The 25280-nt window shown below is 61.1% G+C and overlaps 1 protein-coding gene across 19 annotated transcripts in view; it reads left to right on the forward strand.

Moving 5' to 3' along the window:
- The window catches only part of TNS1 (tensin 1), an 81396-nt gene that overhangs the window by 39366 nt on the left and 16750 nt on the right, over positions 1-25280 (forward strand). For 10 of the 19 annotated variants that reach the window (XM_068948944.1, XM_068948945.1, XM_068948933.1 and 7 more), the window contains 7 exons: positions 438-513; positions 700-829; positions 1432-1497; positions 2253-2414; positions 13431-15155; positions 23033-23229; positions 23513-23651. In XM_068948944.1, the coding sequence (XP_068805045.1) occupies positions 438-513; positions 700-829; positions 1432-1497; positions 2253-2414; positions 13431-15155; positions 23033-23229; positions 23513-23651 (2495 nt within the window). The remainder of the gene's footprint in view (positions 1-437; positions 514-699; positions 830-1431; positions 1498-2252; positions 2415-13430; positions 15156-23032; positions 23230-23512; positions 23652-25280) is intronic. The other 9 variants (XM_068948946.1, XM_068948949.1, XM_068948948.1 and 6 more) reach the window with 2 other exon arrangements.

Raw genomic sequence — 25280 nt, forward strand, 5'->3', positions numbered from 1 at the left:
AGGGAAACTGAGGCAGGGAAGAGCCCCTCCCCTGAGACCTTGCCCTCCCTATCCCCTGTCCCACTTAAAATGTGGGAGCAAGATGGCTGGCATGATAACCCAGCCCTGGTGGTCAGACCCCAGTCAAACCCTCCGACCCAGGATTTTGGCACCCTTGTTGAGCTGTCTCTCTGCCTCGGTTTCTCTCTCTTGTCTGCCTCCTCCCTGGGATTGGGGTGCCCCTTGGGTTGGGGTGGTTCCTGTATCACTGGGAAAGCCAGCTCCGTGCTTTGAGCCTTTCCTGAGGGCCTTTCCTGGCTGCTTTTGGGTGCAAAGGGCCAGTGGAGGCAGTGATGGGTGCTATGGGGGAGCTTTCCCATTTCCAGCCGTGGCTCCTCCCCGCTGCCCGCTGGGTCTCTGCACCATGGCTCATGTCCTCCTGCTGTCCCTCTCCACAGCAATGTGCAAGGAGACAGCCAGACGGGCATCTGCATCACCATTGAGCCCGGCCTACTCCTCAAGGGTGATATCTTGGTAAGGAGCCTCATCCCCAGCCCAGCTTCCCGTGCAGGGAGTCCCAGGCAGCTGGGGGACCAGGGGGCCTCAGGGCTTGGAGCATCCTGGTTCTACTTGGAGGTCCCGAGGCTCCCCTTCTGCCTAGCCCTGAGGGCTAGTAGGGGTTAGTGAGTCTTCACGGCCTGTCCCTGCTCCTCTCCACAGCTGAAATGCTACCACAAGAAGTTTCGCAGTCCGACCCGCGACGTGATTTTCCGTGTGCAGTTCCACACATGCGCTGTGCACGACCTTGACATCGTCTTTGGCAAGGAGGATCTGGATGAAGCATTTAGAGGTAACCATGCCCGTCTCTGCAGCTTCTTCCTCCTGTAAACTCCTTTCTCCCAGTTTTGTGCTCCTCCTGCGGCTCTGACGCTGCTCCTGCTGCTGGGATGTCTGGGCACCCGTGGATGAGGAATTCAACCCCAACTCCTCTCCAGTACAGCTCACAGAGCCAGGAAACACCAGCCCTGCTAGGGGATGCACCAGGGTCAGGGATGCACCATTGGTGATGGGCAAGTGTTACCTCTTTGCACTGGCATGGTAGAGATGAACCAGGACACGCTCCTACTCCACAGGGTGTGGTGCCAGTTGGGGACAGATGATGGCATCGTCCTCTTTATTGCTCAGATCTGGTACTGATGAGGAGGGGTTGCCTTTTGGTTGTTTCTGAGCTGAGATGCTCCATGCTGGTATCTCCGGGGTCTGTATGCTGCCCAGCTCTTGGCTGTGGAAGGCTGGGGCACTGCCCCATGCCAGGATATCTCACACCAGCTCCCCGTTCTTGAACTGGCCGGGGCAGGTGCCCTGTGCTCTGGATGCATTTGGGGTGATTGTGCAAATGCTGTCAGAGGGACAGACGGAGACGGTCCCCTTGCTCTGCTCTCTCCCACCCAGATGACCGCTTCCCTGAGTACGGGAAGGTGGAGTTTGTGTTCTCCTACGGCCCTGAGAAGATCCAAGGTATGACTGGCTCCCCCTACGCTGCCACGGGGGGTGGGATGCTGGCCCCCTTCTCCTTCTTTCCTGCACCCCCAACACCCTTCCCACCACCTCACCACCCTGCTCCCCTGCTCCCCTGTCTCTGGCCTGTGCTGCTCCTCTCTCCTCCCCCTGTCCTGTTTGCAGTCCTGTAATCACTAGGCGGGTTCCTTGGTGCCAGGCACCAATACTGCTCTGGGAGTGCCCAGGGGTGCCCTGGAGCCCTGGCTCACCTCCCTGGGGAAGCTGCACTCTGGGGCACTTGTTGGCCTGGGAGAGAGGGAAGAGGTACCTGGAGATGGAGATTCCCCCCCAAACAAGTCCAGCACTTGGCATGCTTGCTGTGGGTCCCTCTGTCTGTCCCCAGGCAATCCCAAACCCCCAGCCAGCCCTGTACACCTTGTCTGCTGCACTTCCCTGCATCCCGTCCCTTGGCCTCCCCGTTCCTGTTCACTGCCCTGGACGCTCTCCTGCCCTCTCTGCCAGGCTGTGCCCCCTTTGCTCTGTCTGTCCATAAGGAAATTCCTTTCCCTAGCTGCCCCGTCCAGTCTCACCTGGAGCACCCCAAGCCATCACGGGGTACCAAATCCTGCAGAAGGGCCAATACATGACTCTTCCGCCTTATCCTATGATGCTGCCCCTCTTTCCCTTGCCTGTGCTTTCTCTCCACCTCTTCTCCCCATCCCATCCACACTGGCTCTGCATTCACTCCAACTGACTGTCCCTCGTCTTCCCAGGCATGGAGCACCTGGAGAATGGGCCCAGTGTCTCTGTGGACTACAACACATCTGACCCGCTCATCCGGTGGGATTCCTATGAGAACTTCAACATCCAGCGTGAGGACAGCGTGGAGGGCTCCTGGGCTGAGCCGCCCCTGGCTGGCAAACACCTGGAGAAAGGTTAGGGCTGCGGGCGGTTCGTGGGTGTAATCTGCAGGTTCCCGTCTTGCTCCTGGAGAGATGAATGTGGTGAAAGGGTCCTTGTGGGAATCCACCCTCCTTTGCTGGGAGAAGGAGAAACTGGCAGGGAGCAAAGCTGGGGGGATGTAACCACTGCTGAGGGAGAACATGGCTAAGGGACCTGCGCTGCTAGCTGGGAACAAGCTGGTGAGCAAAAAAGCTGGCCCCTAAGCCTGCAGGGAGCCCTGTCATGGAGCATTGAACCCCAAGGGCAGGGTTATGGAGGCGAGGCAGGATGCGGTGCCTGGGGATGTCACCAGTCCAAGCCTGGCCGGGTTCCTGCAGTGCCCTTGTTTTTTTGCAGCTGGGTTTCTCACACGAGCTGGGCTGCACCGGGATGCTGGGACCTGGGTAAGCCCACATGTTCCCCCGAGACTCCTCCAGCACCTGTAGGCCAGCTGGGTGATCTGATCCAGCCACATCTCCCTCAGGCCACAGCATAGATGGAGTGAAGGGGAACTGGAGATCTCTAAATAACTAGGCCAGAGGGAATAGCAAACCTTGATGGAGATGCTCTGAGGCAGTGCTGAGGAGGGAGCTGAGTTCTGGTGGGAAGCTCTTACTGACTTCTCTCCTCCCATGGTGCCTGGGAGCTCAGGGTCTTCTCTCAGTGCTCTTGCTCTCACAGTCCTGTTTGCGCAGAGCAGGATCTAGCCCTGGTTCACATGCCGCTTGTTCCCAGAGCTTTGGGAAACCTCATCATGTTCCCAGCCCCACTAAAAACCTCTTTTTAAAAACCAGGAGCTGGCCTACAGAACAGCCAGCTGGGGCCATTATGTCTCCCAACTCCTTTCTTGTGGTGCCAGGGTGGCAAAGTCACAGGACGTAGCTGTGCATCAGTTTCCCCTTGGGGATAAGGAGGGCCTGCGCTGTTGTTCGGAGCCCGGGAAAGTCTCTTGAGCACCCACTTGGATGGCACGAGTCAATCGCCTTCGCCCACTTGCCAGGAACAGAGCGTACTTTTATGTCGAGGTGTGGTGGGCCTGTGTCCCGGCTGGGAAACCACCTGTGACCGAACAGATGCCTGAACTTTCCTGGCCGGGTCCGTGCAGCTGGTCCAGCCAGGCGTCCCTGGAACGGCGGCGCGAAGCTGGGACAGCTGCGATCCCTGGCGCGCCTGAAGGTCACCGGCCGCTGCCGCCGTGCCGTGGCAGAGCTGTGCGCTGCCGGGTTCGCTGCGGAGGACAGGGGGGCCTCCGGGTGCCCGGGGCGGGTGAGGGAGTCCCCTGCCCCCGGGCAGAGCGTGGGGCTGGCCCTGGTGCGGCTGCGCGGAGCTGGCACGGGGCACCCTGCCTTGGCACAGGGCAGTAAACAGAGAACTCGTGACGCGCGGGCTCAGCTATGCGGCGGGCGCCTCGGGTACCCGGAGTGACCCCATTCCTGCTGCGCAGAGCCGGGTGTCAGCACGGCCTCTCCTGGGGGACAGCGGTGGGCAGCGCCAGTGTTTACATACGAGCAAGCTCCCTCTTGGTTGCATGCCAGGTCGCGGAGAGGTTTGGCCTGGATGCGGCCTGAGCAAACAGCTCTGGCGTGAAGCTGTGGGTCCAGCTGCTAGGGAAGGGGACGCGTCCCCCCACGAGCTCTGACTCTGCCCCGAACTGGTGGGACTGCCTGGCAGCCCCTTTCTGCCTGCAGAGAACTGTGTGCCTCGACACACGTGTGTTTCACCTTGCTCTGCCGCCAGCCCTGGCCCTCGGCGCTGGGAGCATGGTGGCTCTGTCCCGATCAGCCCCTCTCAGTGCCATTTTGGCTAGGGCAAGAGCGTTCCCCTCTGAACGTGGGTCTCTGAAGGGAACGGGGGACCCCCCAGGGCTGGGGCCCCCAGGACAGCGGGGCGCAAAGCGCTATCCCTCAGCCCCGCGCTGGGGCTTCGTCTCGGGGCCACGGGAGGCTGCAGGGCTCCCTGGCGCCCGGAGAGCACCTGGAGCTGCAGCGGGGAGAGTCGCCGTGGGCTCGCGGGGAGGGGGCTGGCCTCTGCCTCAAGCTCTCTGCTTCCTCTCCATTGGGACTTTCCCTCTTTTCCAGCTCCGTTTCCTTCCTCCCTTGCTCTCCCCTGGCCTTTTGCTCCAGCAGCCTGCGGAGAGTGGGCAGGCGAGGGCCGTGGGGCGGCCGCTGGGGCAGCAAAGCGTGCGGGCGGACGGGCTGGGATCGGGGCCCCGGTGTCCGGAGAGGCAGAAAAGGCGGCTGTGCGAGGGGGTCCTTGTTTATGGTTGTTCTCGCCTTATTTGGTCAGGGAATTGCACGCCACATTTTTGGCACGGCAGGCGCGAGCGAGCGGCGGCCGGGGGCGGAGGGGGGTGAGGCTGGCACGGGGACCAGCGCCGGGCTGGGATCAGCTGCGGCTCCTCGCCTGTGCCACTGCCCTTCCCTGCGGCTCGGCAAAGGCTCCCCGGAGAAGCCGCTGCGCCGCGGGAAGACGGGATCTCCTGCGAGCCGGTGGGTTCCCCTGCCCTGCATCTCCGCTGACCCCCGTGCCCCGGCCGGGCACAGCAGCTCTCGGTGGTGGCGGGGGGGGGACACCCTTTCTCTGGGTGCTTTGGCTCTGTTTGGGGGTCCCATCCAGACTGGGAGGGGCCGACGGGCTGGGGGTGAGCCCGAGGAGAAGGTAGCCCCGAAGCCAGAGCGGCAGGTGGATCCCTGGGGGATCTCCTGGGGGATCCGCTGGGGATGGTGCTGCCTTGGTGCTACCCTCACCTCCAGTGTGCTTATTCTCAGGAGTTTGGGGAAGGGGAAACGGAGTCGCAGTGAGATTGGGGTATGACAGGTTTCGCTCAGGCAGGGTACGCCCTGGGGATTTGAACCCCCATTTCTCCCTGTTTGGCAGGGAGGGGTCTTGGCTGGGGTAGGCTGCTGGAGCGGGGTGGCCCGGCAGGCGGCAGATGCTCCCCAAACCGCCCCCAGCAGCAACAGCAGGCCTGGTTAGCGAGAGCGGGAAGCCCTGCGATGACACCCGCGGCCCCGGCCCGCTGCAAGCCGCCTGCTCCTGCACTGCCAACGTGAACCGGGTCCCCGAGCACCTTGCAGCTCCCCCTCGCCGACTTTCTTCCTCCCCGATGGGACTTGGGGGCTGGTGCCAGCTCTGTGACGGGTTCTCCCGACGATTGCAGCTGCGATCAGTTGGCCAAGTGGTTGGCTGCGGAGGCTGGTGGTGGGGGTACCTCTTCCTTCAGCTGCCTACGGGGGTTCAGGTGTCCCCTCTCCAGGATGGAGCAGGTCGAAGGATGCTTCAAACAGCGCCTGGTGCTTCTCCTCCTTGTGGACGTGGGCAGGGGAGACTGCCTGGACACCATGCGCATTGTGTCCCCTAGAGGGAAACCAGTGAGGTCCATGCAACAGGGTCCCAAATGCTTATTTTTTGGGGGGTGCCCATTGTTTGGGGGCAAATCCCTGGGGTCCCTCCAGGTGGGTTGCTGTGCAGGGATCACTGAGCAGGGCCATCCGCTTTCCATGCCTGTGCTGGCCCGAATGCCGTGGGGCGCTGAGCTGAGCGGTGGGCAGCCTCGCACACCCCATGCTGCTCCCTCAAAAGGGCTTGCCCTAGCCAGTGGGGCTTGGGAGCTGCTCACTGCTGGGTTTGCAGCTTGTCGGAGGATGTCTGCGGAGATGTTTTTGGGGTCGCACAGACCTGGGTGGACACAGCTGGAAGGGGAACGTTTGTTGCCTAAATTTTGCTGAGAAAAGCAGCGCTGTTGTGGAGCAGGGTGTGGGTTTAGGGCTCGCCTGGAGGTGGCAGAGAGGTTGTCCTCAGGTTTGGAGCATGGTGGCATGGAGGGGGTGAACACTGGGCTCCGCTCTGGCCATCCTCCTGCGACAGTGTGAAATTATGCAAAAGGGCCAGGCATGTGTCCCTAACTCAGCAGCTCCCTGTAATCGTCACTTGGCATTGCCAGCACGTCCTGCTTCACCCTAGTGTCCGGCCTGCCCGTCTCCCTCCCACGTCTCGGCCGTGCCGTCCCCTCTGCGGGCTGGCCCTTCATGCTTCCTCTTTGTGCCGAAGGTCTTGCTGACGCTGGAATGGAGGCGGCCGAGGCCAAGTCCAACATCTGCTGGAGACTTGCTAAATCCCCACCTGAGTAATGCTTCTGGCGTGAGGCTTGGCCGCACTCATGCGCGCGTGCGCTCGCCTCCCTCGATGCCATTTGGTGGGGGCTTCTGTGCTGTCCCAGGCTGCTGGCAGTGCTGGAGGGGAGATGAGGTTTTCCTGTGCATGGAGCAGCACAGAGGGTTGCAGCGTCTCAGGTCAGCCCAGGCCATGAAACCTTCCTGGGCGATGTTGGTGGCTTCCTCCTCCTGCCCCGGCTCCGCCATCCCTCCCCGACTACCTGCCTGCTCCCCACTCGCTGGGAGCCTGTGCCGTCCGGGCTCGCCAGCGGATGCCGGAGCGGGGAGGCGCAGGCCGGCCTGGCCCTGTGCCCCCAGGTCGTGGGCGTGCAGGACAGGCAGGTCTCTGCACCCCATCGCAGGGCAGCTCCCTCCGGCTGGGGCCGTGCCAGTACCGCCGCTCCTCCCGGTGCCTCCCGTGCAGCTCAGCGATGCGGCGTTGGCCCCCTCGGCCCATCGGCGCGGGGCAGGGCTGGCCGAGGCGCTCGTCAGGGAAGGGCGTATAGCCGGGGTGGGGAGCTGGCTGAACACCCCGCACCTCTGGGACAGCACAGCACGGGGAGAGCCAGACCTCCAGCGCGGCGGAGGCTGAGGGGTTCCCGGGGCCCCTGAATCGAGCTGGACCCCAGTCCAGCGCCTTTCTGTGGATAAGCAGGCGCCTGGAGGGGGTCTCTGTCAGTGGTTCCCTCCAATATTCAGTGTCCGCCCCGATGGAGTGGTGGCTGGCCTGGCGGGTGAAGTCTCACATAGTGGGGATGCATCCTGCCCCATATGTTTTGGACTGAGGCTGCCAATCCCGTGGCGGTGTGCTGCCTGCCTGGAGGGACTGGGCACACGGTGGTGGCGAGCGAGTCGCTCCGGAGGCGGGGAGCCAAGACAGGCCAGGCTGGAGCTGTTAAAGCCATCGCTGAAGCTCCCGGCAGCGCCGGGCTGCTGCTCTCCCCCCTTTGGCTGGCTCCGTCCCCTGGCCCGGCTCGGCGGGGAGGGAGCCGCTGGCTCTCGTCTCGCCTTCGCCAGCTGACTAAAGCTGAAGGAATCTGGTTCCCCCTCCCCATCCCGCCCCTCTCTGCGTTTGACCGCTCTGGCTGCTGCAAGGTAAGGGCTCGGTGGGACGGAGATTTTGGGGGTGCGGAGGGCCTGGCAAGGGGAGGCCGAATCTGCACCTCCTCCCTGAGCAGCAGGGACCAGCTAGGCTGGACTTGGCTCCACGAGGTGTTGAACCGGGAGAGTTTCTCCTCATTTCTTGTGGTTGATCCCTGCAGGGGAAAGGCTGGAGCGTTGGGATGGGCTGGGGATGCAGGTCGCCGTCAGGGCTGCGATGCCGGGCAGGGAGAGAAGGACAGGCTTGTCAGCTCTGACAGCTCAGCACCTTCGCCTTCACCTTGAAATGTTCCTTGAAGTCAAACCCTGTCTGAGTAAGCGCACGCGAGAGAGCGCAAGTGCGTCCGTCTGGCTGGAGCTGCCTCTGGGAAGCAAGAAGTGCTCTGAGTGCTGGAGCTGGGGAGCCACTCGTCCTGCCCTCCCGTGAGGTGTCCGCCGTTGCCAGGAGCTTTGGAAATGGGAAACAACGAGGAAAAAAAAAATAAAAAAGCAGGCAAACAGAGGAGGTTTTGCGAGGATGCTAAGTGGGTGCTCGTCACTATTTGGACCAAAGGGGTTCCTGAGCCAGGGATTTGTTTGGAAATGTGACTTTTCTTTGACATCTGTGCGCATGGACCAGAGTAGGGGAAACGCAGGCTTTTGGGAGAATAGAGTGGGGGTTTTGCATTTGCTTATGCATTTCATATTTGCAACGGCATGCACTATATTTTGCTGTGTATTTTGGGTTGATCAAGCAGCAGAAGTGAGGAGAAAAGGGGATTAAATCTCACCTGGCTTCCAGGCAGGCCCAGGACATGGGTTCATGCACTGGCTTGTAATCGCCTGGAATGGCGAATTGTCAACAGGTTCCCTGCGCAGGTTTTGGCTGGACCAACTAGGGCAGTGCCAGGCAGCTCCTCGGTGCCTTTGAACAGGGCCCCGCACACCTTAATCCAGCGCTCACACGTTCACGCTGCGGTGCAGGGGAGGGCTCGCCGGCACGGCTCGCGGTGAGGATGGTGGCGGGGGAAAGGGCAGAGAAAGAGATTTGCAGAAATGGGGCGGGTTTGGCAGATTGCGTCGGAAGAGCCAACACGGAGAGCCGTGGCCTTCAGAAGGGGTTGGTGGCTCGGCCGCAAACGGTTTCCACTCTTTTTGAACCGTGTATTTATTTAAGAAGGAGAAACTCAAGTCTCCAGTGAGACACTTGCGCTTGCGATTCTGGCTGTGCCTCCCGGCTCGGTGAAAGCGTCACGCGTTGTCTGAGACGACATCCCCCTCCTTCCCACCCAAAATGTGTAATTACTCTTTGAGGACAGATGCAATGTGTGCGCGGTGGAGGCAGGCAGGGCTGGGGGGCCCCAGACTGGGGGGGCTGCTGCATCTGAGGGCCTCACCCTGCCCAGCTCTGTGAGGTGGTGCTCAGCGCCTGGCGCGGGGAGGCTGCCTTCCTGGCCCGCTCTCTGGGAAACTGTCCGTCCGTCCAGCCGGCTGCCGCCGTGCCTAGGAAATGGTTAACGCAGCGCAGCCTTGCCTGCGGAGGAAGTAGTTAATATTCATAGCTAGGAGCTGTCTGTCCAAGCTGTCCTTCCTTCATGGCAGCTGGCGTCTCACCCTCTCTGCACCTCGCTGGGGTTAACCGGGGTTGGGACTGTCGTCACGAAATTAGACGTGGGCATCCCCTGGCCCCCCTTCCCCGCTGCCTCTCCCCTTCCCCTCCGGCTCGGGAGCGCTCCCATCCCTGTGTGGTCTGGGAAGGAGGGGAAGGGAACAGCACCTCCTCTGTCTCCAGCCCATCTCTGCCGGCTCTCGCTGCTGCCTTTCCCTCCTCCATCCTCCCCTTGGGCGCTCTGCCCCTCGGGCGGGCGCTGTGCCTGCATCCTGGGAGCTGCCTGGGGCCCCGTCCCGGGCCTGAGCCCCTCCGCGGCGTCCCGCTGCTGTCGTGGTGCCGCGGGAGGCGGAGGGACCCTGTGGCTGCAGCTGCCTGCAGGGTGCCCCTCTCGCTCACCCCGACGGGCTCGCCTGTGGGGAGGGAATAGCTCCCTGAGAAGAAAAGCAAAGCCAAGGGGAGCAACGCCAGCCAAAGGCAGCCCTGGGCTGGCAGCTCCTGTCCTGGACGGACACACGGAGCTGGCTGCGGACACCGTTTGAGCTGCCATCGTGCCAGGTCCCCCGGAGAGTTCTGGTACTGGAAGGAGCGAAGGAAGGGAAATTTGCCACCCGCTCCTTCTCTTCGCCTGGAATCTTTTCTTCCCCATCCCCTTTAGGTAAGTCCTGACTTTGCTTTTCTTTGAGTGTGATGGGATGGGGGGGAAAGGGGCAGGGGGCATGGGAAGCCCGTGGCTGTGGCTCAGAGGCTGAGGTCACTCTTGGCATTGTATCTGGGCACACGATGAAACCAGAGCTGTGGGGGGCTGAGCTCTACCGTGTGGGGACTCAGCCTGGGTCCTCCACCCTATGAAGGCTCCCGGACCCTAGGATCTTGCCCACCAGCTCACTCTTTGGAGATGCCCCAGGGCTGGTGCACTGGCTTTCCTGGAGCAAGGGGAGCAGGTGGGATGCTGCTTACAACGGGATCAGGGAAAGCATGGTGATGCCCTGACTTCCCCCTGTATGCCAGTGCAGAGCCCTGGACAGGATTCGTGCTGGTGCAAGGTGCTGTGCTGTCAGACACTGCTGGACCTGAGGCAGGTGGCTGGGATTTGGGGACGCGGGTCGTTCCTCTCCCCACCTGCCAGTCCCTATGTCCTGCTGCCGCACATGTCACGCACCAGCTTTTCTTCCAGGGCTGAGCCACAGGGTGATGGGGAGGGAGGTGCCCCCCTGGGGGCAGCTAACAGGGTGACTGGGGCAGGACCAGCCCGGGCTGAGGAATCCTCCCAAGGACGGTGATACAACCAGACTGATGGGGCTGAGCCCTGCCCAGGCTGGGATGGCACAGCCTGCCAGGCTGAAGCTGCTCTGACCTTTGGGGCTGAAATCTGACCTTGCTGGGAGCTGGGACCACTTTGCTGCAAGCAAAAACCTGGGGTCTTGCTGTTTTGGGGACGATTGCTTTGGCTAAGACAGCCTATACCCTCTTCCCTCATTCTTATTTTTGGGGTTGGAGGGATTTTATCCAGCTTTTCAGGTGACAAATGGTTGATGGCTGTGTGATTGATAGCATGGTCTAGGGGTGACGTGGGGGCCCTGGAGGTAGTGGGGAGTAGCAGATGCTTGGCATCAGAGCCCAGGGGACATGAAGGGACGAAGACAGGATGGGCTGTCAGGTAGGGGCACAGCAGCCATAGGGCAAGGGGCTGGCCAAAGGTGAAGGTGCCACGACCCCGTCCTTCCTTGCCATCCTGCTACTGCTCTTGGGCTGGGGGCCGTCAAACGTCCCCTGCCCTTATGTGGCCAGAGGGAAGGTGGGGTGGTGCATTCAGGGCTCTCTGGCCCTGCTGTGAACTGCATCATGTCCCCTGCTGACCCCCCTTTCGAGATGTTTCTCCTGGCCCGGGGGTGATCCCCAGCCTGCAGTCTAATTAAAGCCTTTGCCGTCTATTTTTTCCCCTTGGAGCCACGTGCTTTCATTTATTTTTGTTTATTCCCTTTTCCTTTCTCTCTCCCTGCCCTATTTACGCCTGCCTCCCCCTCTGGCTCTCACCCTATTTCCCGGGACCGGACGGTGTCCATCTTTGCCTTCCTGCTGCTGCACGGGAGGGCCAGGCAATGTCCCGGCTCCAAGCGATGTCTCAGCCTCTCCAGAGCTGACGCTACCCCTGGACGCTTCCTTTTTTTTCCTTTCTCCCTTCACGAGAAGGGATTCCCTCCCTCTCTCCCCCTTTCTGGTATGGGAGGTGTTGTCGAGTCCAACGTTGTGGGTTTCTGCCTAAACCGGGTGGATTAAGTTGCTCTGAGTCTCCAGAAGAAGCTGTGGACTCCCATCCTCGCCCCCTTTCCCACGCCGGACTGCCGGGGAGGACCTCGCCATCCCTGCCTGGACTGCCCTAGCGGGGGGTCCAGGGGCATTGTCAGGCCCAGGAGGGTCTTTGGGACTTGGTGACCTCCTTGGGGCACCACTGGTTGCCAACAAGGATTCAGGAGTGGAAAATCGGTGGCAGGAGGGCTCTTCCCAGAGAGGGAAGAGGCTGACTTGGTATGTTGTGTGCTCCGCGTTTTTTCCCCTCTCCACTTCGCAGCGAGGGGGGTTGGGTGGCTGTGTGTCTTGCAGTATTTTGGGGGGACACGAGTGCGTGGCCAGCCTTGGCATGTTGGGGCAGGCGAGCACGGGACACCCGGCCCCACGAGCGGACAGGGACAGGTTAACCCAGTGCCTGTGCCCCCAGCTCGGGGGCTTGCTTTCGGAAGTGTTTTGCTCGCAGATAGGAGCGCTCTGATTTCACACTATCACATTAGAGCCGTCTTCCGTTCCTGAGTCAGCCGCCTGGCCTCCGGCCAGAGAAGAGTCATTTTTTCCTCCAAAAGAAAGTGTTTAACGCTGCTTGCAGGCCCTTCCAGGAAACCTTGGCGGGGAGCTGGAAAAACAAGCGTCTGCAGCCCAGCCGGTGGCATGCGTGCTCTGGGGGAGGGACAGGCATGGCTCTCCAGCCGTCACCGTAGCCATCTCGGCAGCTGGGTCCATGGGACCCCTCTTTGCACCTAAAGGCTGTGCGACGCGTTGGGAAATTGTTGATAAGTGCAGCCTGTGCTGCCGGGGGCGGCCGCTGCTGGGAGCAGTTGCTACTGGGATGCTTGGAGTGGGGTATGGGGCTGGCAGAGGGGGAAGCCAGGGCAGCCGCAGTGCGGGGAGTCCTGCCCAGATTGCTGGAGGGCAAGGTGGTGACGCTACTGTATTGTGGTTGCCTCCTGGCTGTCGGGACTTGGCTGTGGAGCAGAGCTGGCTGCTTGCACAGGCCTTGAATTGTGGCTTCAGGCATTTGGTGCCTCCTCGGGGAGGAGATGCTACATGTTGAGAGTTCGGCAGAAATGCTGCTTGTGTCGTAGCTGTGGGAGAGCATCTGGCCATGGGAAAAGGACCCGGGCAGATCTGTCCACCCTGAAGGAGGGAAGGGGAAGCACAGAAAGGGTGGGAGCTTTTCTGTAGCCAGGGAGGAAAATGTCAAGGATGGGTGACTGGCTAGCTGGATCTGTGCATCATTTGGGAGGAGCGTGGGAGGAAGGAATGGGTGGGGACATGGGAAGATGGATTCTGAGTTCATCTGTCCTCCATCCATGGGGTGAACACATCCAGCTGACACAGGCAGATCCTCAGCCTGTCCTCCTAAGGCCTGCGTGTGCATCGTTCCCACCCTTTGCACAACCACAGCCCTGCCAGTCTCCCCGCTGCCGTATGGCTCTTTGGTTGAGCCTTGCAGAGAAGTAGGGACACTGTTATGTGCAAGTTGATTCCTGACCAGCAGCCCTAACCATCTCCATCGATGTATCCTGGGGGAGAATTGCCATTAACATTGCATTGAACCAGGGGGGTTATTTGCTGGGTGGCTGCAGAGCATGTGGTGCTTTCAGGGCAGGGCAGCTGGAGGGAAGGATGGCGTGTGGAGCCCGGGCAGCGCACGTGGAGCCACGGGGCATGGGGAGGGGAGACCTGGCGCCGGTGTCTTTGCATGGTGGCGCCTGTGGGATTGTGGAGGGTACTGAGGAGACAGCAATGCTGGTAGCTAAGCGATATGGCGGCATGAAAGAGATCGAAACCGTCAGCTAATGGGACCCATTAGCTCCGTGCAGAGAGCCAGCAATTGATCTCGGGTCTCGTGTTCGTTTCTCCCCTTGCAGAGGTTGGGCACACGCAAGGGCCCCTGGATGGGAGCCTCTACGCTAAGGTGAAGAAGAAAGACTCCCTCCACGGCAGCACCAGCGCTGTCAACACCAGCCGCCTCCCGCTTTCAGCTACCCCGAACCACGTCGAGCACACGCTCTCGGTGAGCAGCGACTCAGGCAACTCCACTGCCTCCACTAAGACCGACAGGACCGATGAGCCGGGGGCGCCTGGGGCGCCCAGTGGCCACACAGTGCTGAGCCCTGAGGAGAAGCGTGAGCTCGACCGTCTCCTGGTTGGCTTCGGCTTGGAGAGCGCGGCGCCCATGCACAACCACGTGCAGGGCCCTGTGCCTGCTCGCCTGCCTGCTATGCCGGGCCGCCACGTAGTGCCGGCTCAGGTGCATGTCAATGGGAACGCTGCGCCGTTGGTGACCGAGCGGGAGACAGACATCTTAGATGATGAGCTGCCCAACCAGGACGGGCACAGCGTGGGCAGCCTGGGCACACTCTCCTCCTTGGATGGCACCACCACCACCAGTGAGGCTGGGTACCATGAGGCACCCCGTGTGGGGAGCCTCTCGTCCCTGCCCAATGGCCCTTCAAGCTACAACGGCACCGAGAAGTTGCTCAAAGAGGGGCTCTATGACACGGAGCCGCTCTCCAATGGTGGCTACCCCTACAACAACCAGAACACACTGATGGGTCATCACCTCCGGGACCCGCTGGCTCATCTGCAGCCTTCAGCGTCTGCTCAGGAGAGCCTGGCCAGCTATCCGCAGAGGCAGCCAGGCTCACCTGCCTCAGTCTGGCTCCAGCCCCAGCCACTGGCCAGCGTCCAGCCCTACTTGTACAGCTACGACCCTCCTGGTGCCTATCGCTCCCAGTCCTTCCCGGCGGTGGAGATGGCCAAGTACGAGACAAACCCCACGCTGCCCCAGGCTCCAGCTCGCAGCACCAGCAGCCGGGAGGCCGTGCAGAGGGGCTTGAATTCCTGGCAGCAGCAAGGTGGGAGTCGGCCACCTTCCCGGCAGCAGGACGGTGGCTTGGAGAGCCACAGCCCCAGTGTGTCCAGCTGCAGCCCCCAGCCTAGCCCGCTGCAGCTCGTGCCCCCGCACAGCCACAGCATGCCTGAGTTCCCCCGAGCGCCCTCCCGCCGGGAGATTGAGCAGTCCATTGAAGCACTTGATGTCCTCATGCTCGACCTTGCTCCCACCGTGCACAAGTCGCAAAGTGTGCCTGTGGCCTCCCGCGAGGACAAGCCGGGGCCCCTGGTCTCCTCGCTGTCAGCCCAGCCTGTCTCGGGCCTCTATGCCCAGCCAGCTCTGCAGGTGGCCCAGCCAAGGTCCTTCAGCACCTCCTTGGGTCCCACGGTCTCTGAACCTGTGCCCAAAGCCTATTCTCCCGGCCCTCTGGCTCCCGTGGGTCGAGGCGCTGGGGAGCCAGACTATGCAGTGCAGGATTACCGAGAAGCCTATTCGCCCTACGGCTACCAGCCGCCTCCGGTGCCAGAGCCGAGGAGTTACAGCCATGCCCCAGCCAGTGCCCCAGTGAGCGTCCTCCCGCTCAGCACCTCATACAGCCCCGCAGGATCTCAGCAGCTCCTGGTCTCTTCCCCACCTTCCCCTACAGTCCCGGCACAAACCCAGCTTCCCCCCAAGGGACTGGAGAGCTATGAAGACCTGTCGAGATCGGCAGAAGAGCCCTTGAATCTGGAGGGCCTGGTGGCCCACAGGGTGGCAGGTAGGATGCTTTGATTCCTTGGGGGGATGGGAGGGACCGCATGTCCGGAGATGCCAGAGCCTGCCAGGGTGGCGTTGGGCTGCATGAGGTCGGGCTGGCGTGCCTGGCTCGGCCGAGGTGCTGCGTGGGGCTGAAGGGGACTGGAGGAGAGAGAGCTGGCTCCCCACATAGGGCAGCGGAGGGCCGTGGCGACTCCTTATCTATGCCAGATCCAGGCTTGCCACTCGACCTCTCGAGAATGGATGCACCCCATGTCGTCCCTGGCATTGGGTGGGCTGGCACCCAGCTCCGAGCCCGCGGAGGGTGGCAGCCTGTGCCGCTCTCTCCTTGGTGCCATGGAGTGCTGGGGCAGGCTGAGCCCTTGCCATGGCTCTGCTCCCTGCAGCGTGCTGTCTTGGGGCAGCAGAAGGGAAATAGCTGTCCTGACCTGTGCCGGCAGCTGCCCTGACCTGGGCTTGCAGGACTGCGCAGCAGCAGCAGCAGCAGCAGCAACTGGAAGGGAGAGAAGGGCTGTCCAAGGGGTTGGGCTTTCGCCCATGGGGAGCAGCGCTGAAGCCCGGCTCCCTGTCCTGAGCCATTGCAGGCACTGAGTTGGGTTTTCTCCTGCGGCAGGGCTGCTCACTGGGTCGCAGAGGGATTCTTCCCTTTCAGGGGCAGCATGGCTCAGTTGGTATGATGTTTCTAGCTATGGCTGATGGTGTCCTATCTGGACCCCTCTTTGGAGGCAGTGCTCCCGGTGCCTGGAGCATGCTCTGGATTAAGATGCAGAGCATGTGCCTGGTTTTATAGGTAGCTGGCTCCTCTCGTAGTGCAGCCCCCTCCTTTCTCCCCAGGGTGCTGGGCTCTGGGTTCACGCCACCTCGCGGGCAGCCGGGGTGCTGCCAGAGAGGGAATCGTGGTGCAGGGTAGCAGCAGCATCCCCTGCCTTGCTTCAAGCCCTGCTCTCTGGGGCTCCCCGCCTTGGCTTTCTGCCGAGTTGCCAAGCCGGCTGGGCCCGAGGAGGTTTGCAAATGGACCTGGTGTGTGTGTGGGCATCCAAGCGATGAAGAAGGCCTTTCCCAGCCCCACTGGAGAGGAGGAACAGCACGGTGTGGTTGGGTGCAATGCAGAGCATTGATGCCGTGGGTGGCTGAAGGGGTTTGCTCCATGCCGTGGAGGGAAAACTGTTCTCTGAATTCCTGCCATCCCCTGGCTCTGGCTTGGGGAGACTGGGGGCACAGGAGGTGCCAGTCCCCCAGGAACAGGTTCCCAGCATCCTGGAGCAGTGCGGACGCCCTCCCTCTGTGCTGTTTGAACGAGCAGTTGTTTAATTACGGAGCGATATTTAGGAAGGATTCAGGGATGTGTCCAGGCTTGGGGCCAGTGTGTAATGCTGGGACTTGGCAGCTCCGTCCGTTCCAGCTCTGCGCTCAGTCCAGAAACTCGTACGGTATTAGAGGGAGGGGGAAAAGGCTTGGCTGGAAAAATACAACCAGCACCAACCCACCAGGCGCTGGGCTGAGTCACTGTGGTAGCGGGAGGGGGCCGGAGGGGTGCCGGTGGCGTGGGGAAGGACTGGGGGTTGGAGAGGTGGTGGAGGGCAGCTTGCATCCCTCCAAACCCAGTCCTGGTGATTCAGATCCACAGGAGCACTTTGGGACCCAGGGCTTGTGCAGAAGATTTAAAAAATCCCAAGGACATACAGATGCCCAACCCCCTGTGTGCCTCTGGACTGAATATTGCAACGAGAAGCACCCCCACACCCGACAAAATCCTCCTAGCAGCTACAAGGAGGAAAAAAATGGGGTGGAAAAGAGCAGAGACCCCCAGCAGAGGAGGAGAGTGTGGAGGGGGCAGTTAACGGTCTCCGGCACCGTCCCAGTGTGGAATAGCATTTGCAGTGGTTCAGAAATGGATGTTTTGCTTGTGTCTATCAAAAACTCTTGCCTCCAACCTTCGGGGTCTGGGGAAGGGTCCTGGAAGCTGGGCCAGGGTGAGACACATCTCTCCGCAGCCCTGGGCTTCCCGAGGAGCTGAGCAGCCCCGGGCCGGTGCCCACCCGCGTCCAGCTGTCACTGACAGAGCCTGGCTGTCGGCCCCAGGCAGGGATGCGCGGGCGGGCGCCTGACCTCCGGCGGGAACGAGGCGTCCCGAAGGCAGCGCTGGGGCTGGGAGGGGATGGCCGTGGTGGTGAGGCCGTGTTTGTTTACATTCCCTGCTGCTATAAATTGCCCAATGCGTCCCGGCGCAGCAATGAGGAGCATCTCGCACCTCCTCTGCGCCCGGGGGGCGACTGCTCCCGGTCCCGTTTCCGGCAAGGCGGTAGAGGGGCAGGGATGGTCCTTCACGTCCCTGTCACTTCCCAGCAAGGCATCTGAGGACATCCCTTCTCCTTGCCCGGGGTCCTGAGGCATGCCTGGGTGCCTGGGCACCCCGAGATGTAAAGCCCAGGACAGCCATGCTGGGTTGTCCCTGGTTGCCCATCGTGGCGTTTGCCAGTCACTTCACTGGGCAGCTGCTTTCTGGCTGCACCAGCCCGTGCAAGGCTGGTGCAAGGTGGAGGAGACCTGCGCGGTGTTGTCCCCTAGGGGACAGGTCTGAGTGCCAGCTGGGCATTTACAGTGTGGCCTGAGGCTGTGCGTGGCTGGGAGCCGCCGTTCGTTTCCCACTGGGAGCAGAAGGGGTGCCTGGAGCCGGGTGCAGGGGGCCGAGGTGAGGCAAAGGCTATGCAATTCAGGTGATGCAAAAGCAGCTCCGAGCAGGGCCTGAGCCATCCTTAGACCGCAAGCAATCACGGTCTGTGGGAGCCTGACTAATATTTTCTCTTGTTTTTTCTCTCTCTCTCCCTATTGTCTATTGTGATATTTGTCCTGTCTGTCTGTCTGCCACGTCCTCTCCCTGTGGTGGACTGTGTCTGTCTCCTGTGGTCTCCCACCCTCCCCTCCATCCCCTTTGCACCCCCTGTCCCGGGTGCACCGACAGAGTACAACGCCAAGCTCAGGGACCTCTGCAAGAGCACCAAAGCCCCCCGTCCTCCTCTGAACCAGCCACGGTCCTTCTCCTTCTCCGGTTTGTTGTGTTCCACCTCCCTCCTTCCTTCTTTTCCTTCCTTTCTTCCTTCTCCTCCCTCCTTCCATCCTTCTCTGCCTTCCTTCCTTCTCCTTCTTCTTTCTTTCTCCTTCCACCTTCCTCCACTTTTCCTGCATGCTGAGTGCTCCGTGTGTTACATGGGCGTGGGATGGGGGGAGGCACAGGAGAGCCTCCCCACGCAGGATTGATGCCCTTTTTCAGCAGGCGATGCTCAGTGTCCCCCGCCTTGAGCTCCTCCAAGGGATGGGGGAGCCCCTGGCCCTGGGTGCAGATTCTCCCACCCATACTGGGTTTTGCTTCTCATTCAACCCTGTCACCGCTGTCGAATGGGTTTTATTCCTGTACTGTGTCCTGACACTCACTCCAGCCCCTGCGAGCTTTGCCCCAGCCCCGGCTTGCCCCTGGGGAAGCAAGGGCAGGGGTGCAGCTTGGCAAACCCCTGATTCAGCCACCTTCTGGCATGGCAGGATCACACCTGCTCCAAACCTGGGGGTTTCCCCCCATGGAACTGTCCACAGCCAGGCAGCGCAAGCTGCAAAGGCTGAATTTTATGGAGCGTGGCTTTTGCGAGATGAACAAATGCCTTGCTCCTTGGAGGTGAATCTCCGCTGGGCTGCCAGGTCCGAGCAAGCCACGCTGGGGACCTGCTCAGCTCCCATGCAGCGATATGCAGGTTTTGCATCCATGTGTCCCCAGGGTGGGCAGAGGAGGGGGATGGAGAGGGGCTGGGTGCAGAGCTGGGGGATGGAGGGCGAAGAGCAGGTTGGGGCTTCACCGCTTTTGTGGGTGACTTTTCTCTGCCTGCTAGTGACTTGGGTTTCTCCCCAGGAGACCTGAAGAGGTTTGAACCCTCCGAGTCCTTGATGCAGAGTAACGTATTCTGCCCGTGCCTGTTTGCAGTGACAAACAGTGCTGCAGACTCTGCTGTGCTGGGGGCACGAGCTGCTTTCGGGTGTCCCCAAGGCTAGGGACAAAGCCACCAAGGTGGCTGCAGGCAGATCTGGGCAGGGAGGATAGGAGCCCCCACGCCTCTCACAGCGAAGCCAGACCAGCAGCACAGATGCAGCCCTGACTCAGCTACTGATGTGGACCTGGCCATGAATTCCTCCAGAGGACAGGCTGGAAAATCAGAGGCAGGGTTCATCTGGGCTCAATCCCGTGCTCACCTGTGGCTGCAGAGCCCAGCCTGCAGCCATTTGGCTGCTGCTGGCACGTGCTGCTTGTGCCTGGAGCACACCTCTCTCTCTGCGTGACCGTGCATCAGCCCCAGCTGCACTAGTTTTGGGGTAAACCACAGACGGTTGCGTCGACAGAGTGTCCTGGGAGGAGGGGAGAGGTAGACGTGGCTCTGGCCTGTGGGATGGGGGAGAGTCTAGCTCTGGTGGAGAGCGGTCTGGGGTGATATCTGCTGCGTTGCCTCATGCAGGGAGGAAGCGAGTTTTCACCTCTCTGGCTCTGGCTATCCTGTGACCTAGCCTGGCTGGGTGCAGCATCCCCGAGGCGCAGCGGGGGATTAGCAAGTGCAATCGGCCCGCAGCAGGGGTGGCAGCGGTGGTGTGAGGCAGGGGAAGCGATGGGGGCGCAACCTGCTCTTTGGCATTTCGGCTGTTCTCAGCGTGCCGTGATGGGGAAACCTCGTTGGCGCGACCGGGCAGGGCGTCCTGGAGGAGCGCGAGCTGGCTGCGGATGGGTGGGCTGTGCGATGCCGTGCTCCCGGGGACAGTTTTCCTTGCTAAAGCTGGGCCGGGCCCTACATCTGCGGAGGGGGGCACACCAAGTGGGGGAAAGGATACTTTATTTTTCAGGAGTTGTTTCCAGCACGTAAGTCACCCAGGGGTCGAGGGAAGCTGTGCTCAGAGCCTGGGTTTCCTCCAGGCTTTGCTGCGAGTGCCCTGTGACGTTTCCCACTCTCGGCTCCCGAACAATCAGTCCCTTCTTCCCCTCCTCCCTCCCCTCCCCACCGTCCCCGTCTGTTTTCCATTTCTGGGGAGCAGAGAAGTGAAAGTCCGGTGAACTCATGGGCGTCTTGAGCGCAGGGCGTAGAGAGCAGGATTCAGTGCTATGCAGGCGCTTGGCCGGTGCTGCTAAGCGCTGGCTGATGCCCGGAGCTGTGGTGCTGTGGCAGCTCCTGCATCGCCCTGCAGCCTTTTGCCAAGCAGTTTTATCTCCAAGACCTGTGCACTGATTCCCATGTGGCCCCCTACTCCCACCTCCTCTTGGCTGTTCTCCTTGAGGTGTCCAGTCACATGCTCCCTCCCTGTCCCTGCCTGCTTGGGGTCTGGGGACACCTGAGTGCATCACGGCTGGGTGACACAGAGCCACAACCGGTCCCTGTGCCAGAGCAAGAGGCCCCATGCTGCAAACACACGATGTACGATGTACGCTGACAGCTGTGCTCCAGGGAACTAGCTGTTGTGCCTCCTGAATTAAAGAAGCAAGCCATGCGAACGTGTGCAACTTGAGGTGGGGCCCAGTCCCTGTCTCTGTGCAATGCCAAATCTCTGCAGCTCACTTTGGGATAAACTAAGGGATGCTCCCAGTGCTGTTCTCGCAGCATATGCTGATCCACAAGCATGCAAGGACATGACACTTGGTGCCTGAAGCAGAGGGAAGAAAAGAAAATACAGGGCTTTGCTTTATTTTTCCCCCAATTGTTTTCTCCCTGTGCTTGCAACTTCATTGTTCATTCACTTAGAAGAAGCGGAGCAAAAGATTTAGGGTGACTGCTTAGAGTGCTCCCACTTGGCCACCATGCCTGCACCACAGCTTCTCAGAGCCCCTCTCCTGTCCCCTTGTCCTCACCGATGGCCTTTTTAACTGCCTGCCCCCTGCCCCCTGGGGCCGGGGCCGGCCGCCTCTCAAGCCAGTGAGCACCTGCAGATGGGATTGGGGAGTTGTGTTTCAAAGCCGCTCTTAGTGGAATTTTCCAGGCCGCCTCCGCTGCTCGAGCCAGCCCTGTTGGCGCGCGGCCCCCGCCTCTCAGCCCGGCTGCTTCTCCCCAGAGCGGTGATTTTATTGTTGTTGCCATTAACTGCACTGATTATTTAGAAATGCATCCACCTCCCTCGCTAGCTCTGAGCCTGTCCCCGGGCCAGGAAAACTCTGACGACGCTTGCACACGGCTTTGTTAGCGAGTGGTATGTACAGAGATAAAGAGGAGAGGTCAGCGGGCGCAAGGAGTCAGTCCTGTTCACAGCCCTGGAGAGCGACGGGAAGCAGCTGATGGCTGGTTTTTCTCTGCGAGCCCGTGGGAAAGGAGTTGGTGTTTGAAAAGTGCATTTCCTGGAGAATGATATTATCCTTTTATTTATTTATTTATGTATTTTGCGGGCTGGGCTGAGAGGATTGCAAGCGCTGTCTGACTGCAGGAAAGGCTGAGGGGACGGTGTTGTCACCTGTGCCAGTCCCACGTTGCTGACCCTGCTGCTGTGGCGCCCCAGCTGGGGCCGTGCTGGGAGCTCAGGGATGCGGCTGGGGCTGCGAGACGTTGTCAGCCCCTCTCTGGGGCAGGACGAGCAGCGGGTCTGAGATTGGGGGGTTGCCTCACTGCCACGTGGGTCCCGGGGAGGAGAGGGACTGCGACGCGGCTCTGAGTTGCATCCGTGATAACTCTGCGGTCCCTGCTGAGGCCTCCTGCACCAGCCTCAGCACCACGGCCGATTTGGGGAGCACCTGCTCAGAGTGTAGCATGCGCTGGCCCCAGGTGCCCCCTCCTTGTGAGGGGAGCTCCAGCGCGGGGCCAGCTGGGGTGGACCTTACACCTGGGCCTTGTTGGGCGCTGGGAGAGGTGGGGTCACATCCTTTACCCCAGCCCTCCAAGCACCCTCTACCCTGTGCTTGCTTTGCCCCCGTTTCTGGGCTTTCTGCCCCTCAGCCATGCTCTGTGGATGAGCTGGGATCTCTGGTGGGATCTACCCTATGTTTTCCTTCAATGTCTTGCTCACTCCCTACTTTCCCACTGGGACTAAGTGCCCCTTGGCCCTGCCCCACGCTGTGGGCGCTGATGCTTTGCAGAGTAGTTGCCCTCCTTTTGTTGGGGGCATGAGAGGGGAGACCTACAGGGAGATGGAGAGCAAAAGCTGGTCTCCCCTATTAGAAGAGCCTGTGCTGGGGAGGCAGGGGAGCAGCAGTGATTTGCTGTGATTCCCTGCCCCATTCCTCTGCCTGGCCCTTCCACCGGCCCGGGTGCTCCCTCTGCCTTGAGGACTTGCTGCAGAAACAGACCACTGCTGTGAGTGAAGCCACTTCTGGCTGCAGGAGCAGGCATGCAGCCAAACACAGCTCCTCCAGCACGGGGCGAACTGGCCGTCTCCCCCATCTTCCCCCGTTATCCTGGGGGCAGATCCTGGCTGTTGTGCAGCCTGCAGGGCCCTGCGTGCTCCAGAGGCTCAGGCAGGCAGCATCCCACTTGCTCCATTAGCTGTCACCGGCTCTCCAGGCTGTTGGAGGATGCTCGAACCCACTATACCCAGTGCCAGGGGGTGCTCTGCCCAGCCGAATGCAAGAGTCAGGCAGTGCTTGGGAAGTCTAAAGCAGGGATCCAGATGCTAGCCACAACCTCGACTAGCTTTTCTGCTTGGCTACGGTCCACTGCTTTAGGGAATATCTGATCCAGCTTGAAATGGGCCATGCCAGGGGGTTAGATGCTGCCCTGAGATGGGGGCAGGTGAAGCTGCTGTTCCTGCCAGACACAGCCCTGGGGAGGCTTCTCGGATCAGCCCACCGTCATCCCTAGGGAATCACCTCCCCATCCCCGGCTCAGCTGGTGTCTCCTGACCGTGGCTCCTGCCCTGTGCTTGCCCTCGCAGGGGTGCAGTCTCGGGAGAAGCCCCCGGATGAGAGCGCCATCCCTGCCCGCAAGCGGCCCCCCAGCGAGAGCCACTATGAGAAGAGCTCACCGGAGCCCAGCTCGCCGCGCAGCCCCACGGTCCGCTCGCCTGTGCACAGCGTCTCGCCCGAGGTGGTCAGCACCATCGCGGCCAACCCCGGAGGGAGGCCCAAAGAGGTGCGATGGGGCTTGGCTGCGGGCGGCCACCACAGGAGGGCAGCTGGTGAGGGGAGATGGCTGCCACTGGGAAGGGGAAGTGCTTGGAGATTACTAGTGGACCTTTAGCATCTGCAGCATCCCGTGGTGGGAGATTTGTGGATTAATCACGTTTTCTGTGGTGGTTTTTAGGTTTGGGGAGAATGAGAAAACCTTCCCTTTGCCCACTCCGCTCCCTGCTCCTGGTGTCCTGGAGGTGCCTGTCATGGGGATGGGACTGACCCTTTCTCTTGCTCTCCCACAGCCTCACCTCCACAGCTACAAGGAAGCCTTTGAGGAGATGGAGGGTGCCTCCCCCACCAGCCCACCCCCCAGCGGCGGTGAGATTTCTCCCCCCACCCCAGCCTTCCCCGTCTCGCCACAAACCCCTTACTCCAACCCCCGTAAGTGCCGCGGCTCCGGGAGGCGGAGGGGCTCGGTGGGTGGCTCTCGGCAAGCCAGAGAGATACCAAAGGTCAGACAGCTCCGGGCTCCAGACACCCACCACCATGTTCATCACTCCTCCTCTCTCTCTCTCTCTCCTCCTTTCGCCCCTTCGCATCCCACCGCCCACTGGTCCAGCACCTTCTGCTGCTCTGCGACATCCCACACCTGGCACCTTCCTCTTGGCTTTTCCCTGTTCTCCATGCACTGGGGCGATTTGCAGCAGGGATCCTGAGGCTGGCAGGAGAGAGGTGGCAGAGTGTGCAAGACAGCATCATTTCCCCCAATTTCTGGCCCACTCCAGCACCTCCCCATCTTTCCTGCTGGCACGGCATAAAACCAGAGACATTGCTGTAGAGGGAGAGCAGGGGGAGGCAGGAGAGGTAAAGGCAGGGACAGGCACTCAGGGCAGTCTCTTGCAGGCAATGTCACTTTTCACGTGCTATTTCCACTGCAGGAGGGGCTGAAAAGCTTGGAGGTATTTGCAGTAGCGTGGCCCTTTGCATGTGGTAGTTCTCTGCTCCTCTGTTTCCTTTCTGACTAACCCCGACCTGAGTCATGGTGGATTTGTGCGGACCGGGTTTGTCTGACCATCTCTAGCAGCAAAGCCCGATGTGGAGCCGCACGTCAGCACAGCAGGACTTGGGCTGGAGCAGGGCAACAGAGCAGCCACTCGACTGGGAAACCCGGCAAGGCTCATCGCAAAGATGGCAGTTCCCCCCAAAACTTTTGTGGGCCGGGTGCTGAAGGATGCACTGGCGCTGGAGATGCTGGGGTGGCCTGCAGCCCCCTCCGATGCCATATCCTGGTCCCAGCTGGCAGCAGTGGTCCCAATGGGGTCACCTGCCCCATGTAGCTTGCCCAGGGGGGCTCACGAGGCTGTTTCCTTCTGTGGGATTGCTGCTTCTCTGCAACACACTGATGTCTGAGCCCTGTTTCACGGGATGCAGTGAATGAAGTGTGGGAAGGTCCCCGGGGCATCTGGCAGCTTGGAAATGACCCCCTTGTTCCAGGGGGACACAGGGAGCTTGGCTCCGGGGCGGGAACTCCTTGGCAGGGGGACAGTGGCTCCTTCTGGGGATGAGTCACTCAGAGAGGTGACGGGAACAGCCTCGCTGAGGCAATGTGTCTTATCCAGCGCCAGTCGGGGAGGCCTGGGAAGTTTGGAGCTGAACCTTTCAGGCTTAGCCAAAGTGCTAGAGGGGAGGATGTGGGAGCAATTCCCCTCCATGGGGAGATTGCTGTCCTTGAGGGAATTCCTAGTTGTGGGAGGACCCTGCAGTTTGTCAGTCAATGGAGGTGTGAGTTGATGCTGTGGCTTGCAGGTGACCAAATTTGGGGAAATCATACACCTGCCGGGGCTGGGGGACGCACTGCCATCTTGCCCTTGCTTGGTTTCCCAGTGACTCGGCTGCACAGTTGCCCCAACCTAAGGCAGCTGTGAAGACGTGGCCTCCAGGAGGGTCTGGCTTTCCTCCATAGCTGCCCACCACCCATCGCCTCCCAACACTGGGCCCTGCGCTCCAGCTGTAGGTTGGGACATTCAAACACCACTGGGGAACGTGCCCTGAAATGCTCTCCAGTCGCTC

This window comes from Struthio camelus, chromosome 6, assembly GCF_040807025.1.
Source record: "Struthio camelus isolate bStrCam1 chromosome 6, bStrCam1.hap1, whole genome shotgun sequence".
NCBI classification, from domain to species: domain Eukaryota; kingdom Metazoa; phylum Chordata; class Aves; order Struthioniformes; family Struthionidae; genus Struthio; species Struthio camelus.